At 43.0% G+C, this 19,240-nt stretch overlaps 1 protein-coding gene across 1 annotated transcript in view; it reads left to right on the forward strand.

Moving 5' to 3' along the window:
- The window catches only part of LIG1 (DNA ligase 1), a 166,010-nt gene that overhangs the window by 82,054 nt on the left and 64,716 nt on the right, over positions 1–19,240 (forward strand). Inside the window, exons 12-14 of the mRNA XM_082273878.1 lie at positions 202–258; positions 2,478–2,650; positions 7,445–7,611. Of these exons, the coding sequence (XP_082130004.1) occupies positions 202–258; positions 2,478–2,650; positions 7,445–7,611 (397 nt within the window). The remainder of the gene's footprint in view (positions 1–201; positions 259–2,477; positions 2,651–7,444; positions 7,612–19,240) is intronic.

A 19,240-nucleotide genomic window follows, 5' to 3' on the forward strand; every position in this document is an offset into this window, starting at 1 on the left:
ACGGAGAATAGGAGGTGCCAGGAGCACCTGTGTAATTGCACACAGCCGGTAAGTATTACATCTTTATTTCAAAAGAAAACAAAATATTTTACAAACACTTTTATTTATATTTTTGTGATTTGTTTTTTTTTTGTGACTTTTCTGTGATTTTGTATTTTTTTGTGATTTTTTTTTTTTTTTTTTTTTTCATGACTTATTTAGGGTTCCTTACTTGGCAGTTGCACGCACATTTGAACTGATAGAAGATGAATCTGCTCGGTAATGCATTTATGGAAGACTTCTAATGTTTTCAAATCTAAACCATGTACTGATACATGTAGCTCAAGGGCTGCAAGCTTGCATGCACAACAACATTTCAGTTTAAAATAAATCTGGGAAATTCATGCTATGCACACAGTCAAAAAATGCACAAGCAGAGGCTACCTTCATTGAAAGCTGAAACACTAAACTGAAGTTGAATGCAAACATGTCATGTTAGGAGTTGTTTGGCCCTCTTGTTAAGCTTAACATTGCAATAAAGTCTGTTTATTGGAACATTCTTTTTTTTTAAACCTCAAAAGGGACAGTACTTAATATCAATGTGAAAAGTCCCTTGTGCTGACAGCTGTTGCCTTGGTTGAAACCGGAAGTCCTCTGAACGCCTCCCCCAGCAGCGGTAGTATTTTGGTGCTGTGGGGGTTACTAGAGCAGAGAGACCTGTGACAAGCACTCATCAATAGCTATGCCTGCCCTTCCTGACCCCTTCCTCCATTCATAGACGCTGTGTTATAGGATGAAGAAAAGCTATCTATGACTGAGAATGGTTGAAGGGTCCACCAACCACCTCCATTCGTAGACAGCTTTTCATTCATGAATGCTATAGTATGAAGAAGGGGTGGACAGGGCAGGCATAGAGTTCCTGTCACAGCAGATTACCGCTGTGGGGGTGGGGAAATTCAGCGGACTTTGGATTTAAAAAAAAAAAAAAAAAACAGCCATCAGCAAAAGGGACACTTTGCACTGACAGTAAGGGACTGTCCCTTATGCTGATTTCTTTTTCTTAATGGTTTGACTTGACCTATTCTTTAAATGACTAAATGGTGTATGTATGCATTTAAAATTTGCATGCATCTTCCGATCTTCTGATTTTTTTTTTTTCCCTTTTAAATGGCTTGTGGCTTTTACTAAAGGTAGTCTCTACATTTTGTCCAGGTAGATGCCTTGAATTCCTTTCCCCATCTACCCATCTCTCTTCACCTTCAATGCACCATTGAGAACTCCTTAGTGGCCAATTACAGTGCCCCTGATGCTGTGTAGTCTGGGTTCCAGATTTTAGAGCAAGAGTGTGTTTTATGATTTTCTTACATTTTTAGTCGTCCAAAAGCCTGTAGTTTGGAGGCATTTGCTTTCTTTTGCTTTCTTTTTGCTGTTATTTACATAATCCTTTATTTTTGAAGTGGTTTTGCCTTTTATTTTAAAATCTGTTTAAAGCGAACAAGTTGTCTGGCCTTCGTAATCATCCTTAGGCTACTTTACAGGAATTTGATAGATCTGAAATATCCTCCTCTTAAAGAATGTTTTTTGGTTTTCTAAAGCATACAAACAGCCCTTTACCCAAGTAGTAATGTTTAGTCTCTTTTGGGGTAAACAAACTGATGCAGCAACTTCATTAACCCCTTTACAACCACCCTATAGCCGAATGACGGCTACAACGCGGTCTCGATTTGCTGGGAGGGCGTCATATGACAGTAGATCTACACAGGGAACATCTACACTGATAATCTGGGGCACTGATCATCAGTGTCTTGAATATTAGTGCATCCAAACTGATGCAGCAACTTCATTAACCCCTTTACAACCACCCTATAGCCGAATGACGGCTACAACGCGGTCTCGATTTGCTGGGAGGGCGTCATATGACAGTAGATCTACACAGGGAACATCTACACTGATAATCTGGGGCACTGATCATCAGTGTCTTGAATATTAGTGCAGCCCCAACAGTGCTCACCAGTGGCGCCTCATCAGTGCCTATCAGCGCAATCTCAGCGTGCATCAGTAAAGGAAAAAAATTACTTATTTACAAAATTTTATAGCCGACAACTAGGGAAAACTTTCTTTTTTTTTCTTTTTTAGCAATGAATAAAAAACCCAGTGGCAATTAAATATCACCAAAAGAAAGCTCTATCTGTCTCAAAACAATGATAAAAATGTCATATGGGTACACTGTTGCATGACCACGCAATTGTCACTCACAGTGTGGCAGCGTTAAAAGCTGAAAATTGGCCTGGGCAGGAAGGGGGGTGAAAGTGGGCAAGCAGGTAAAAACTCTTTCCAGCTAAACAAATCGGGCAAAGACTGAAAACGCTAAGCTTGATATAAATTGCAGTACGGTTTTTCTTTTTCACAGCTGTAAATTCTACTAGTATGCATGTTTTTTTAATGTATTTTTTTCCCTCAAGTGTTTGTTTTAATATACTACTTCTCTGCTATTTTAGCCTAAAGAACATAGAGACGCTTAGTAATTTGCTGCGTTCTGTTATCTGTCTGTCGCCGGGAGACCTTCTGCCTTGCATCTACCTATGTTTGAACCACTTGGGTCCTGCTTATGAAGGGCTTGAACTTGGTATTGGAGAAACTATATTGATGAAAGCAGTTGCACAAGCGACTGGTATGACTATATTTCAATACAATTTTAATTTCTTTTAATACTTGATTTTTAAATGAACTTCTTTTTGAAGAGCGTACATCACATTTACTGTAACATAAGAACACACCATGCTATTTAAACAAAAAGGAGTATACATTTAGTGCTGGATATATATATATAATTTATATTCAGTGAGTTCATATTTTGAGTTATTTCTATGTTTAAAGGATATCTAAACCCAAGAATAAAATTTTATTGTTTTGCTCTTTAGATGTGGTGGCTTTATTCATTTTCAATGCTTAAGCTTTTTCTTTATTTTCACATAGTGATGCCACTAGTAACAACTTTCAACATATCTTTGGAGGAATAACATTGTCACACCAGGACTAAAAGTGCAAGGACTACAGAACATCATTACCTCTCCTCATTTACAATGGGGGAAGTAATTATTTGATCCCCTGCAGATTTAGTAAGTTTGCCCACTTAAAAAGAAATGAAGGGTCTATAATTGTTATCATAGGTGTATTTTAAATGATAGAGACTGAATATCAACCAAAAATCCAGGAAAAACACATGATGATGAAAAATGTAAATGGAGTTGCAGTTCAGTGAATAAAATAGGTATTTGATTCCCAAGCAAAACTTGATTTAGTACTTGGTGGAGAAACCCTTGTTGGCAGGCACAGAAGTAAGACATTTTTTGTAACCAGGTTTGAACACATCTCAGGGGGGATTTTGTTCCACTCTTTTTTGCAGATCTTCTCTAAATCCTTAAGGTTTCTTGGCTGTCGCTTGGCAACTCCAAGCTTCAGCTCCCTCTATACATTTTCTATAGGATTAAGGTCTGGAGGCTGACTAGGCCACTCCATGACCTTTAATGTGCTTCTTCTTGAGCCACTCCTTTGTTGGCTTGGCAGCATGTTTTGGGTCATTGTAATGCTGGAAGACACATCCACAACCCATCTTCAGTGTTCTTCTGGCTGAATGAAGAAGGTTCTCATCAAAGATTTTACAATACATGACCCCGTACATTGGCCCCCTCAATGCGGCAAAGTCAGACTGTACCTTTAGCAGAGAAACAGCCCCAAATCATGTTTACACCTCTGTGTTTGACCGTAGGGAAGGTGTTCTTAGGGTCATAGTTAGCATGTTTTCTTCCTCCAAGTACGGTGAGTCCCCCTTCTCAAGAAGGCACATGTACCATCTCGCAAATAAACCTCTAAATGATTCAGAGAACAATTGAAGGAAATTGCTGTGGTCAGATGAGACCAAAATGTAGCTCTTTGGCATTAAAGTTGTAGTATCCCCTTACAGGAAAAAAAAAAAAAAAAAACCCTGCAAGACAATGGCATAATGTGCTAGTATGCATCGCATAATAGCACATTATGAAATACTTACCTTAGAACAAAGCCCCGACACGGTCACCCGGACACCGGTCAGGGAGCTGTCATGTTCCCTCGACATCTCTTATGGGTTTGGCGGCTCTGGCGCGGAGATTGGCCGGAGCCACAATGACATCACTCCCGCGCATGCGCCTGGGAGTTCGCTTTCCGGCAAGGAGCTCTGAAGGTCCACCCGACCTTCAGAGTCCATGTGCCGCTGGAGTCAGAGGCTGCATGCAGGGTGAATATCTCCTAAACCGTGTAGGTTTAGGAGATAAAAATTTTACCTACAGGTAAGCCTTATTATAGGCTTACCTGTAGGTAAAAGTTAAAAAGCGGAGTATACTACCTCTTTAACTCAATGTCTGGAGGAAGAACAGTGCAGACTATGACCCTAAGAACACCATACCTACTGTCCAGCATGGAGGTGGAAACATAATGCTTTGTGGCTGTTTCTCTGATAAAGGTACAGTCCGACTTTGCCGAATTGAGGGGCTAATGGACAGGGCCATGTATTGTAAAATATTGGATGAGAAACCTTCTTCTGTCTGCTAGAACACTGAAGATGAGTCATGGATGGGTCTTCCAGTATGACAATGACTCAAAACATCCTGCCAAGGCAACAAAGGAATGGTTGAAAAAGAAGCACATTAAGGTCATGGAGTGACCTGGCAAGTCTCCAGACCTTAATCCTATAGAAAATTTATGGAGGAAGCTGAAACTTTAAGTTGCCAAGAGACAGCCAGGAAACCTTAAAGCAATTGTAAAGTCTCCTTGTTGTTGTTTTTTTTTTTTTTTTAAATAACAAACATGTTATGCTGCCCTGCTCTGTGTAATGGTTTTGCACAATGTGGCCTGAATCCTCCTCTTCTCAGGTCCCTCTTCTGTGATCCTGGCCCCTCCCTCCTGTTGAGTGCCCCCACCGCAAGCAGCTTGCTATGGGGGCACCCGAGCTGAGTCACAGCTCCCTGTGTTCATTCAGACATGTAGCTGCGACCCAACCCCGCCCTCTTTCTCTTCCGATTGGCTGCCTGGCTTTGACAGCAGGAGCCAATTGCGCCACTCTGCTGTCTCAGCCAATGAGGAGGGGAGTCCTAGGGGGCAGCTGAGACATTCCTGCAACATCGCTGGATAAAGATGGGCTCAGGTAAGTATGAGAGGGGGCTGCTGTACACAGCAGTTTTTATCATCTTAATGCATAGAATGCATTAAGATAAAAAAAAAAAAAAAACATCTGCCTTTACAATCCCTTTAAAAATTTAGAGATCTGTGTATAACAGTGGACCAAAATCCCTCCTGAGATGTGTGCAAACCTGGTCACTAACTACAAGAAATGTCTTATCTCTGTGTTTGCCAACAAGGATTTCTCCACCAAGTACTAAGTCATGTTTTTCTTGGGGATCAAATACTTATTTTACTCACTGATCTGCAAATTAATTTATAGCATTTGTTTTTATGTGTTTTTGTTTTCTGGCTTTTTGGTTGATATTCTGTCTCTATCATTTAAAATACACCTATGATAAAAATTATAGACCCTTAATTTCTTTGTAAGTGGACAAACTTACAAAATCTGCATTGGATCAAATAATTATTTTCCCCACTGTACATAATTTGGAGGGTTCAGGGTGTTCTGTAGAGAGAACTAGAAACAATCCTATAAGATAGTAGTGCAGCGGCAGACTGCAAGAGACAGCACTAGATTTTGGCATAATCTACATGTGTTTTTTTTTTTTTTTCCCACTTATTAAACAGATGTTACAAAACCTTCAATGATATATTTAACAGACCAAAAATTAGCAAATAAATGGCATTCATTGTTGGGGTTTAGTACAAATTTAAATATTGTGAAACTCCGCTTGGGCCACTTTGCGACTTGTAGTTTCCTCAGCTTTAAAAAACAGATTTTCATATTTGACTGAATTGTATCTTTAATAAGAACCCCAGTTAGATGTACTTGGTAAAAATACAACTCTATAACCTAAATCACCTTGTTTTTTTTACTTTTTAAACTTAAACCAGGGCAAGACCCTGTAGATTTTCTCTGTATGTGTATATAATCCTTGAATTTCTCAGTGCTGTATTCTACTATACAGTATACAGTCTACTATACAGTACTACATTGGGGAGTTGGCAGTAGATAGAACTACAGTTATACAGCCAAGTCTAAGTCACTTTAGTTTGTTTGGTCCAGGCTGGCTCAAACACACCATTGCCTTTACTAATTGCTGTATCACTGTATAAAACTGTTTGTAGCATCTAACACATACAGTATATAGCGCCACATTGCGGCATCGGTACGGGAATTCCTGTCTGCTGGCAGAACAAAATCAAGTGGGGCTGAATGCTTCTCGGCTATTCACAGAAAGTGAATGTGAAGTCATCCCCTCGGATCTCCACCTCAATCAGAGGAAGAAACCTTCAATATCTCTAGACAAAGCTGAGCCCGACTCGATTTTGTTCCATGAGCAGACAGGAAGTTACCGTACCACTGCAGGAACACAGCACTGTGTATACTGTAGGTAGATAATGCTACTTAGTTTATACAGTGCTGACCACGGCCACCACAATTAGTAAAGGGCCGAAGGCCCAAACAAACTATTTAAAGTAAAAGAAAGGTGGAGTTTGATTTTAAAGTAATTAATATCTTTACTTATTTGCTAAGCTCAACATTAACTACAAGCAGCTTACTAAAACTACAACAATTCATCTCTACCGCCAGTAGAGTCTATGTACAAATGCAGCATAATAAATGCAGTGCTGCTGAGGCTGTGGTCCATCTTTCACCTTTCAAGGGCTGCTTTTTCCGTAACCTAATTTGAAGCTTTAAAATGAGCCTTAAGCTAACTTTACTATCTAGTGCAGTGGTTCTTAACCTTGTTGGAGGTACTGCACCCCACCAGTTTCATATGCACATTCACCGAACCCTTCTTAATTGGAAAAATAAAATATGATTTTTTCAAATTCAAAACATAGGTATATATTTATACATGGGTGCACAAAATGAACAAAACCATTAAGAACAAAGAACAAAACCATTAAAACCTGATTTTCACACAAAAACATAATGAATATTTACTTCAAATCAGTGTGACTTCTGCTGTTGTCTTTCAGAGAACAGTTCAGAAATGACCTCCGCCGAACCCACGAGACTGACTCACCGAACCCCTGGGGTTCGATCGAACCCAGGTTAAGAACCACTGATCTAGTGAATCCGTGATATAGAACATCTATGTAGCATGTGAGCTAGTTTATTTGAACATACTTGTTTTGGTTCATGGCTGAATACAGGGTTACCAATGACCATCCCCTTAAAAACAAGTCATTAATAGCAGCTCTCATATTTATACCCTGTCGGGTTCTCTGTGATTCCTTTTTTTTTTTTTCCTTTTAAATGATGGTGACTTCTATACTTGTCTTCTCTGTTTTTTGGCAGGACGTCAGTTAGACAAAATTAAAGCTGAGGCACAAGAGAAGGGGGATCTTGGACTTGTTGCGGAAAGCAGCCGCAGTAACCAGCGCACCATGTTCACACCACCAAAACTTACTGTTTCGGGTGTCTTTAACAAGCTGAAAGAGATTGCCAAGATGACTGGTAATGCTGTAGGTATTGAGTACAAAGTGAATGAACTGTATTACTATTTACATATTTTTACATTCAAAACAATAGTTTTTTCTGCTTATGATGTACAGCCATGTAATTTCAGGTCTAAAGGTTTAAGCAATAGAATTGGAGCAAATAGTGCTCACTTTACCTTTATAAAGTCTTATATTCAGGTGTTATTATTATGAAAATCACATGGAAATATTTAATTTAACCTTACATGTCACAGTTTGTAGAGGACATCTCTGGTGAATTGTTTAGAGGAGATAAACGACTTCTTTGCTTTATTAAAATTGGAATAGCCAGTGACCATTTACCTTGCAGTTATCTATCTTAATATATAGAACTATATGCAAAATAGAGTAAAAAGCAATAATAGAAATATAAAGTGTTACAAACTGAGGTAACTCAGGGCTTTGCCTTTTTATTTGCAGGAGCTTGATGCATGCTTGAATGCTTTTTTTGGGGGGGGGGGCCTAAGGCATGGGTGCTTAACCAGTCGCCCTCCAGCTGATGTGGAACTACAAGTCCCATGAGGCATTGCAAGTCTGACAGTTACAAGCATGACTCCCAAAGGCAGAGGCATAATGGGACCCATGCCCTAAGGGGATTGACTCTGAAGCGCCAGCTGCAACACTTGTTTGTGGGCGAGAGGTGGGAATAGACGTAGTACTATTTATTTTTAAACAGTATCTATTATTACCAGGGTGCCCCCACTGAGTCTGCACGGGCCTCTCTTCAGGTTGATTTAGCTCTTGTGTGCATGCCTTTTCCCAGAGCCTGCGGATCTTCTCAGCTTTCGCACAATTTCTTCAGGCTGCATCCACATCATGATTCTTCTGGTTGTTCTTTTGGGCCCCCTGTTGCCTTACGTTGACAAAGTCGCTGTTGAAGCCTAGGTTCTGAGGGAATGGAGAATCTTTGTGTTTGTGCTTCCTACATTGTTAAAAGTTAGGAAGTCTGCTTCTTAAAAGGTCTGCCATTGGACTATTATTGGTCTTCCACCCCAAGAGTTTCCTGATGGGATAAAAACTATGAGCAGGTCTGGACCAGTGACTGGTTCGAAGCACTATCAAAGGGAGTGTTTCTGCCCTTCTATTCTGTTTCAGAGACCGTTGGCCTTTCACTCTTTGTTTTAAGACCTTTATACTGGGGGTCCCCATGTAGCCCCCTCTGTCCATTCCCTCTGTGGGATCTGAAACTGGCTTTTGAACCTGTTAGAGAGAATCCTCTCTACTCTATAAGGCAGTGTTTCTTGTACCCATCATCTCTGCGAGGTGAATGTCCGAGCTGGTGGCTGTACTCTGCAAGGAATCGTTTTGCTTTCTGCATAGGGACAAACTTAAGTTAAGGCCCAGAACTTCTTTCCTAATAAAGTTTCTGCCATTTTACTTCAACGGTGACATTGTTCTTTATTCCCTCTGTCCCGCTCTAGTTCCAAAAGGAAAATTTGCATTTATTGCCTGGATATGGCTCAGCCTCTACTTCTTTCAGGAAGCACCCGGTTTGTACTCCTGGCTGGACACCAAAGTGGGTGCACTGGTTCTTCCATAATCTATAGGTGGCTTGGGCAGGCCAGCATCCAAGCTTAGGGTTTAAAGTATTAGATTCCACTTTTCCTGTAAAGAAAGCTCTAATAGGTTGGTGAATGTTTCTTAGGCTTTTCGGAATAAAGGATTTTTTTCCCATATTTGTAATGCTGCTATATGATCTTCTGTTCACATGTTCTCTAAGTTCTATCAGGTGGCCTCCTCTGATTCTAGTTTTGAGTGTAAGATCCTTTACACCGCATTTTGAGTTGCAGACTGTCCATTGTTCTGCATTGTTTTTTTCATGCTTGCTGTGTTGTGCACAACTCAGTTGGACTGCTTTGGATCTCCGGAGGGTAAAGTCTTTCTGTGTCCCTCACTGGAATAAAATAGGATTTTTGTACTCCCCATGAAATATTTTTCTTGAAGCCTATTGAGGGATACAGATCCTATCTCTGTATTTATAATCATGCTCTCGGTACTGCTTTGCTATTAACTGAGATGTGCTAGTAGCCGGAGGGGTATTTGGGATGGTCCTTCGCTTTTTGGTATGCCAGTGTCAAATCCTCCTGTAGAGGTGGTAGTATAACTGGAAGGTTAAAGACTTCCTCTGCTCTTCATTATTTTTGTTTTTATGAGTTTCATGTAACATTTTTATTAGCTGTTCATCCTGCCTGTAGATCTGTTATTTTTCTACTGTCCAGCGAAACTTTTTGTTACAGGGTTGGGAAAAACCACATTACACTGTTTGTAGGATCTTAACCACTTGCTGACCGCCGCAAGTACATATACTGCGGCGGTCAGCCCCTCACAGGCAAAGTGACGTACCGGTACGTCATGAACCTGTGAGGCTCTGGGGAGCGAGCGTGCGCCGCGTCCGCCGCTCACTCACGATCGTCCGTGACAGCGGAAGAAAGGCTAGTGTAAACAAGCCGCCTGTCATTCTCCCCTGTGTAGAAACAGTGATCATACGGTTCTACTACCATGTTTCCCCGAAAATAAGACCGGGTCTTATATTAATTTTGGCTACAAAAAACGCACTAGGGCTTATTTTCAGGGGATGTCTTATTTATTTACGGCATGTACAAAAATGTACATTTATTCAAAAACAGTCATGTCACCATGACGATCTTAAATTGGTTGTAACCCTAACGAAAAAAAAAAAAAATCCTGATTCTTTATGGCACGATAGACAGCACAGTGCTTGTACTGTGTAATTTACCCCTCTCTTTGTTCTAAAAAACCTGGAATAAAACAATAAAATGTTTTTTAAAAAGTTCCTGCGTCCCCTGTCTTCTCAGGAGTCAGCATTAGGACATTCAGTAACCCAAAAATAAACCTTGATTAAAGGCATTATAAAATTATATAATCAGTTTTGTAAAAAGAGTATAGAGTGTGCAGTGTGTCTCTTTTTGTAACTTTATAGTAGAAAATACCTTATTTACAGTGCCATTGGGTGCTCACATGACCCACCGGAGCTCTTCTTCCCCGCTTTCAGCACTGCAGAGTGAGGGGCTACTGATGTAAACCGCGAGGAGAGGAGATCTACCTCAGGTCATATGAGCGCCCAGCGCGCTGTAAATAATCTATTTTCCACAATAAAGTTACAAAAGGAGACACACTGCACATTATATAATCTTTTTACAAAATGGATTAAATGTTTTTAGAACGACTTTAACTAGGGCTTATATTGCAGCCATCCCCAAAATTAACGCTAGGTCTTATTTCTCTGTCGCTCATTGACAGACGCAGACTTCTTGATTAATATCAGTAGGGATATACTGCCCCCTACAAGAGTAGGACACTAGGCAGGAAAAAAGTTCTGGCCACACCTTATGGGCAGTCCCAGGGGGTATATCCTCTCTCTCCCTGCTACAGGATGTCAGTTTTTTTCTGCCTAGTCAGGAGTAAGGACCTAAGTTCCTTGCTGGGATCTCTGGTCCTGGCAAGCTTTTTTAGATCTTTTTTAGTTCGCTTTTTTTTCTCCAGTTTGTTCCTGTGAGATCTTCAAGCAATTATGCTGGATCTGGGCGATGGGCTGGATGTTGAGATCCAGTGGTCACCCCAGCCGGCCTACGAGCGCGTGCAGGCCCTAGCTCCGCGCTGGGTCGGCCGCGACATAGTCCCACTGGACGGGGACTGGCCCCGCGAGTTAAACGTCTCGCCAGGTCGCCTACGACCAGTCGGAATCTGAGTCGCGGCGTCCATATTGGCCGACAGCCCCCCCACCTCGGTGGAGAGGGGTTCTGTCAGGAGTTGGTGCCCGCCTGTTCCGGTATGGTGAGTAAATGTTTCCCCCCTGCTCCTCATCGCTGACTCTGGGGTGGACCCGGGCCCCTCCCTGGGACGGTCGGACCCACACTAATCTGGGTTCCCCTCTGTTCCCCTGTGCACCCTCCCCCTGTGGTGTCCCTCTCCCCCCTCCCTTCCCCCCTATGGGGGGGTGTTTGTGTGTGTGTGGGGTGGCTAGCCGTTCATGCAAGCCGCTAAGGGGGCGGGGGAGTCCCGAGTGCGGACGGCTGTTGTGCGGTGGGCTTCCTCCCTGGCTTCCTAGGGCCTACCTGCCGATCGATCGTCTGTTAGTGAATGTGGGGACCCCCCCTTCCCACCGCAGCGCGCGGGGCCGCCATTTGTTTGGAGTCCCTCATGTGGCTCATGGGGGCGGCCATCTTGGTACACCCAGCTCGTTTTGTTTGCAGAGCTGGGCAGCTGTGGGGGTTACTGAGGGCGTGTGAGGGGGAGAAGCCCCTCCCTAGACCCGGGAAGATTGCTCCACAGGACTTGTCATGCAGACAAACGCTAAGAGCAGTCCTGTTGAACTCTGGTGCATCGTGTGGTGAGCCTTTTGGGAGTATCTCTCTCTCTCTCTGAGGGGGTCTAGAGGCACGCTGTCTGACCATTGAGGGGCGCTGCAGCACTGGGTGACATTTTGCAAAAAAAAAAAAAATTTTTTTTTTTTAAATTTTCATATTTTGCTGACGGGTTCCCCTGGTGTTGCCATGGACCCTGCTGCACATGTGTCCCCACCTGATCCCCTCGAGGTGGCCGCAGGGCCCTCAGATTCTCCGCTCACCATTGATGTGCTTTCGGCGGTCCTGGAGTCATTTGTGTCCCGGGTGGAGGTGGCCTGTCAGGGACGGGGGGCTAAAAAGCGACCCCCGCCTACCCCTGTCTTGTCTGATGCCTCAGATTCTGATCATGAGCCAGTCGCTGCTACTGCGGGTTTCCTCCTCTGGGGCTGCTGTCTCGCGCCCCGTCTCCTCTGATAGTGAGGATGACCTTTCTGCCTCCGCCATAGCGCAAGACAAGGCACTGGTGGACGCACTGATTGTGTCTGTCCGGGAGACCCTAAAACTGGAGGTTGCACCTGCGGATGCAGCTCATACGGAAGTTGCCTTTGGCACTCGCAAGCCCTCCAGGGTGGCAAGGTGTTTCCCTTTCCCAAATGCTTTGACGATATCATTAAAAAGGAGTGGGTCTGTCCAAAACGACCCCCTGGGATGCCCAAATTGATTGCTAGGCGCTGCCCGTTTGAAGAGTCCCTCCTTAAGGAATGGACCGTGCCACCTTCAGTGGATCCGCCGGTTTCCAGACTAAATAAGGCTACTGTTATCCCGTTGGAGGATTCCCCGTCTTTTCGGGATCCGGTTGATCGTAGGGCGGAATCTGTGTCCCATTCCATATTCTCCCTGGCAGGGTCGGCCTTGAGGCCAGTGTTTACCATTGCTCTGGTTTCGCAGACGTTGACGGAATGGGCCAAGCGGTTACGCCATGACCTGGAGGGGAGAAGTCTCCCCCCTGCCGTGACGGATTTGCTGGAGCAGATGGTGCAGGGGCTACAGTTTGTTTGTAACGCCGCACTGGACGCTGCTCCATTGCTGGGGCGTGTGTCGATCTCAGCGGTGGTCCTCCGGCGCATGCTATGGTTGAAGTGCTGGTCGGCGGATCAGGCTTCCAAAAAAGCCTTGACTGATCTCCCTTTTCAGGGGGATCGCCTGTTTGGTGCTACCTTGGATGAGATTATTAAGGATCTCACTGGGGGCAAGAGCACCTTTCTACCACAGGCTAATAAAGGTAAGGAACCTCGTCGTAGACAGGAACCTTCCTTTACAGCTCACAAGAAGTTTTTTCGCTCCTCCGGGGCGGGCGATAAGGCAAAGTCCTCCAAAGCCCCCCCGGGGGGTTTCAAGAGACCCTGGTCTGGTAAGCAAAAATCCGGTCCTTCCAGACCTGAGGATAAGACCGCTTCAGCCTGAAGGTGCGCCCCCACCCAGATCAAGGGTGGGGGGGTGTCTTCGCCGGTTACCGGACCCGTGGCTCTACAGTATTCAAGACAAATGGGTTCACGAGGTCATACGGTCGGAACACAAGATCGAGTTGCGATCGTTTCTACCGGTGCAGTCCTTCCCTTCCAATATACTACTGTCCCCGAATCGCCTAATGGCTCTGTTGGGGGTAGTGCAGCACTGGATGTAAATGGCGCCCATAGAGGGTGCCTATCTTCACGTTCCCATTTACGCAGGACACCAGCGGTATCTGCGCTTTGCGCTGGGAGCGGACCATTATCAGTTTGTGGCGTTACCCTTTGGTCTCGCCTCTGCTTTCCGGGTCTTCACCAACATTTGGGCCCCAGTCCTGGCTTTGTTGCAGCAGCGGGGCATATCGGTCCTGGGCTACCTGGATGACCTCCTCTTCTGTGCCGAGTCTCCGCAGGCTCAGTGTCATACGCGGATTCTCCAAAAGGAGATTCTTCCCAAATGGAACTGGAATTCCGATTTCCTAGACAATCGGATCCGGCTGAGCGAGCGGACCAGGTAGTTTCTGGTTTGAGGGCCTCGGTCTCCGATGCTCAGTCAGGGGAAGCCCTTTTCTCCGAAAATATCCAGGTTATCGATAAATGTGTTGGTACTGAAAGCGATCAGGTTTTGCCTGGTTCACCGGACCAGGCATCTTCAGGGCTGCTTGGTTCGGATTCAGTCGGACAATGCCACGGCCATGGCCTATGTCAACCATCAAGGGGACACCAAGAGTGTTCTAGCGGCCGTGGAAGTGGCCAGCATGTTTTGGGCAGAACAGTTAGTTCTGGCTCTGTCTGCAGTTCACGTTCTGGGTATGGAAAATTGGCAGGCGGACTTTCTCAGCCGTCAGACCTTGGATCAAGGGGAATGGCCTCTTCAGGTCAGGCTGGTCGCAGACGCTCCTTGGCGACTTCATCTCAGGGAAGAGCCGCTGTCTCAGGGACCGATCGTCCATCCTGCTTTACGATCACTGGCTTTGACGGCTTGGCTGTTAAGAGCCAGGTGCTGAAGGACAGGGGTTTGTCTGCTTCAGTTATTCCTACTCTGATTAAAGCGAGGAAAGGGACTTCCAGAAAAGTCTATCATTGCACATGGAAGTCTTATATCGCGTGGTGTGAATCCCTTGGGTTTCCTCCACGTTCTTACTCGGTGGCTCGGATATTGGCCTTTCTGCAACGGGGGTTGAGCAGAAGCTGGCCTTGAGCACTATCAAGGGTCAGGTCTCAGCATTGGCAATCTTATTCCAGAGGCCACTGGCTACTCATTCTTTGGTGCGGAATTTCATCCAGGGGGTGCGGCATCTGGCTCCTCCGGTGCGCGCGCCCTTGCCACCCTGGGATCTTAATTTGATGTTGTCGGTTCTCCAGAAACCTCCCTTTGAAAATATCAAGGCAAGGGTCCGATCTGTCCGCCCCAATGTCGCAGTACCGCAAAAAAAAAAATCGCAGATCACCACCATTACGGGTTAAAAAAAAAAAAAACAAAAATGACAAAAAATCTTTCCCTTTGTTAGTAAACGCGATAACTTTTGCGCAAACCAATCAAAATACGCTTTTTGCGATTTTTTTTTTTACATATGTAGCATAAAACAAATTGGCCGAAAATGTTAAAAAATTTTGATTTTTACATTTTTTTTGGGGGGAATTTCATATAAAAAAATGTGAAAAATATTGTTATTTTTGCAAAATTGATGCTCTTTTTTTGTTTATAGCGCATGATCAAAAAATCGCACAGTTGATCAAATACCACCAAAAGCAAGCTCTGTGGGAAAAAAGGACGTCAAATTCGTTTAGGTACAGCGTCGCACGATCGCGCAATTGTCTGTTAAAGTCACGCAGTGCCGAATCGCAAAATACCCCCTGGTCAGGAAGGGGGTAAAATCTTCCGGGGCTTAAGTGGTTAAGAATAAGGTTTTATTCATACAGCTTAAACTTTTTCTCCAAAAGAAAAACAAAAACACTTGCTGTAAGGGTCTTAAAGTGTTAGCTAGAGTTGAGTTTGAGTTTTTTGCACACATGTTTAAAAAATCTTTTTAGGCCTGAAGACTAATTAAAAATTCCCAAACATATATTTTCTCACCCTAGTGAATAAAATGGTGGTAGCTCCATTTTTTTTATGTCACATTATACTGGTGCAACAATTAATAAAACCCCAAAAAATATGTGAACATTAATTTTAGGGCAGGCAAAAGCAACATAGTACCCATTTTTCTGGTAAAATATAAAAGCTGAGGTTGCACCCAGTAAATAGTGCCAACTGCCAAACCTGTTAAGGTTTTAAATTTGCATGTGTCCATGAATTGCTGACAATCTTCAGTTGCCTATAATTTTTATTAGTGACTCTTTAAAAGCCCCTACTAGGCATCAATTTAGAGTTAACTGTGAATAATGGGTCTAGAATTATTATCACTCCAGGGGGCACAGCAAAATGTTATGTGCATGTATGTTTTTGAGGGGTTTAGGGAATCGTTTTTACACTATTTTTCATCACATAGGGAACAAAAAGGTCCATATTTTTTATGACAGGTGTATAATATAGAGCTGTCAATAGTGCTGGCAGGCAGAAGTGCTAACCACTTAGGCACTGTGCTGCCCCATATGATTTTATTTTTGGGTACAGGTTCTCATTGTATAACCCCCCCTCCCCATTGTGTGGCCTACAATGGCGAGGGTAAAAGGATTAAAGCTCTTTAAGTACGTATCTACCTAAGACTGCCCTGCCAGCAGGATGACAAGGTTACTGTGTAATTTCACTGCAGAACACAGTATTGTAACCCTATTACAGCAAGTGGAAACATAAGGGAGATACTGGCAGCAATAACCAGTAATACATCTATGTAATAAGTAGGGTAAGAAAACAAAAAGTGCTGATTTCCCATGCTACTGACAGACTCCTTCGTATGTCATTTTTTTATATACTGTAGTTACATTTGATTGATAAGGTGCATAGTGTTTTCAAGAATCATTAGGTAATTGTCATATTTTGTTGTTTTTTTTTTTTTTTTAATATAAGGACCGTTACCTTTTACTTGTTTCTGGGATCTGCAGTTGATTCTTCTCATTAAATTGCAAGTTTGAACAATATTTATGTTGTAAATGAGTTTACTATATCAAATAACTTTCTGTACTGTGTTTTTGAGCTGCAGTTTATGTATATATTTTTACTTTATTATTATGTGTTTGAAACTGCCGTTGCACAGATACCTCTCAGGCCTACTGTAGTCTTGTTTTATGAGATGCTGGTAGAAAGCTGCACCTGGTAGGCAAGGTCAAGAGCCAAAATAACATACAAGATTGATGACAGCATAGTGTGAAGATAATGTTTTGCCTGATTGCTTTAGACTTGCAGGGAGAACATAGAACTGTATATATTATCCAAAACTTAGTGTGCTTACACAGTCCTATTTGCGTATTATGAACACCCTGGGACCATCTGTAAGCATTAACTCATTAAAATGCTTCTAGGAGAAACTTTTCCTTTCTATGTTTTGCATAGTATACCTAGGGGGTTAGAACCACATTTTATAATAGTGTCCATTTTAGGGAGAATTCCCCTAAGATTCTGTGACAATGGTCAACTGGACAGAAAATAAAGGGTGGGGGGCATGGGAGCTTAATTACCCAAACAGAAGTTTTAATCGTTCTGCACTCTAAAGCTAGGTTCACACTAGTGCAGGCCATGAGTCCTGCATTTGCATCTTGCAAGAATAGTGTAATTTGGCTGCAGGTGCGAGAAGTGATGCAATACCCACAACCAGAAACACAGTGTGGGCTAGTGTGAACCTAGCGTAAAAAAAAATTGCTGCATGTGTAAATAACCTTTGAGCCTTAATGGTCTTCAAAATTCTGAACAAGCTATGGCACTAGCTGCCTGAAGTTTGCATGTTCTCCCTGTGTATGCACTCCAAAGTCATGTGGGTAGGTTAATTGGCACCTGTATAACGTTACCCTAACATTATGGCCACCCACCATAACATGACCACAGACATAATATTGAGTAAGTACCCTTTTTGCTGCCAAAACAGCCCTGAACCATCAAGGCATGGACTCTACTAGACAGCTGAGGGTATGCTGTGGTTCTGGCACCCAGCCAACAGTAGCAGATCTTATAAGTCCTGTAAGTTGTGAAGTAGGGCCTCCATGGATCTGACTTGTTTTTTTCAGCAGATCCCACAGATGTGGTGAATTTGAATGCCATGTCAACACCTTGAAGACACCACCTTCAATTGCTCCATGGTCCAGTTCTGATTCTCATGTGGCCATTGTTGGCTGTGGACATTGGGTCAGATTGGACACCCTGACTGATCTGCGGTTTAACAAGTCCCATATGCAGCAAACTATGATGCACTGTGTGTTTTGACACTTTTCTATCAGAACCAGCAATAACCTTTCAGCAATTTGAGCTACATAAGCTCTACTATTGGATCAGACTACACAGGCCAGCCTTCACATCCCACCTGCATCAGTGAGCCTTGGCCGACCATGACCCGGTCACCAGTTTTTCTTCCTTGAACCCTTTTGGTAGGTCCTGACTACTGCAGACTGGGATCATCCCACTAGAGCTGTAGTTTTGGAGATGTTCTGACACAGTTGTCTAGCCATTACAATTTGGCCCTTGTCAATTTGCTTGAATGCTTACACTTACCTATTTTTTTTTTTTTTTTTTGCTCTCAATACTAGGAACAGCATGTTCACTTGCTGCCTAGTATATCCCACCCACTTTCACGCTCCATTGTAACAAGATAATCTATTCACTTTATTTGTCAGTGTTCATAATTTTATGCCTGATCGGTGTATATAAATTCTCTCAGGTATACTGTATATGCAAAATAAATTTGCTAATAGAGCTGTGTGTCTCCAAATCTTTACTGTCTGGAACCCTAAAAACAAAATTGTACAACAACATTGCATGCAAAATGTGGTCACCCCTGTATCCTATACCTCAAGGGTGGTCCATAACCACCTCTAGGTTGTCAAACACATAAACTGACCTTTTTGGTGGAGTTATATAATTCACACACTGTCCAAAACAGATCAACTCACTGATGATCCTAGCAAGGGAAAAACACATTGCTGCTAATTTCCATTCTGCCTTTGCACCCATCAAATTGACAGAAAATTGAGAATTTTGACAACAAATCAGCAACAGAACTACAATTTCTGTAGCAAGATTTCTTGTGTGCACGTTACACTCAATTATGCATTAACATACTAATTTGGTTTGACTAAAGGATTAGAGAATGCTTTCTTTGCAAAATTAATCTTTACCTACCTTTAGTGAGTAAGGTGAAGCTATGTTGGTTTCAATCATCAAATCATGTGCAAGCAAAACCTATCCTTTTCCCTATACATGATTGTGTATTTGTTCATTAATCGTACAGTACAGGGCACAAAGTATTCATAGACCTTGGGTTATAGGCTTTTATCGTCAGATGATTGAACACTGGCAAAACTTTAAAAGATACACCCCCATAGGCACCTCCCTTTTAACCCTACTCCACTATATGGGTCTTCAGTTTTTTTGCTAGTGTCCTAAGGTGATGGATCATTTTGCCTTTGCAGAGAAATCACTCTTGGTTTAACTAGTTTAATATTTTATCTTCGGATTCTTCAGTTAACTTTTCGTTCATCTCCTTCACTGCCTTCTAATACCACATAGTAGCAGTGCATCCAAATCTGCACAACCACGGTAAAACTTCTAAAACTGTACCCAGACCTGCGCTGGGGGTATGGACTGTAATGTTGCTTTAGGCACTGGATCCCTCACCTTCGCACTTAGTGCAATGTATGTAGTCAGCCTCA

This window comes from Pelophylax lessonae (assembly GCF_965119305.1).
Source record: "Pelophylax lessonae genome assembly, chromosome: 12".
NCBI classification, from domain to species: domain Eukaryota; kingdom Metazoa; phylum Chordata; class Amphibia; order Anura; family Ranidae; genus Pelophylax; species Pelophylax lessonae.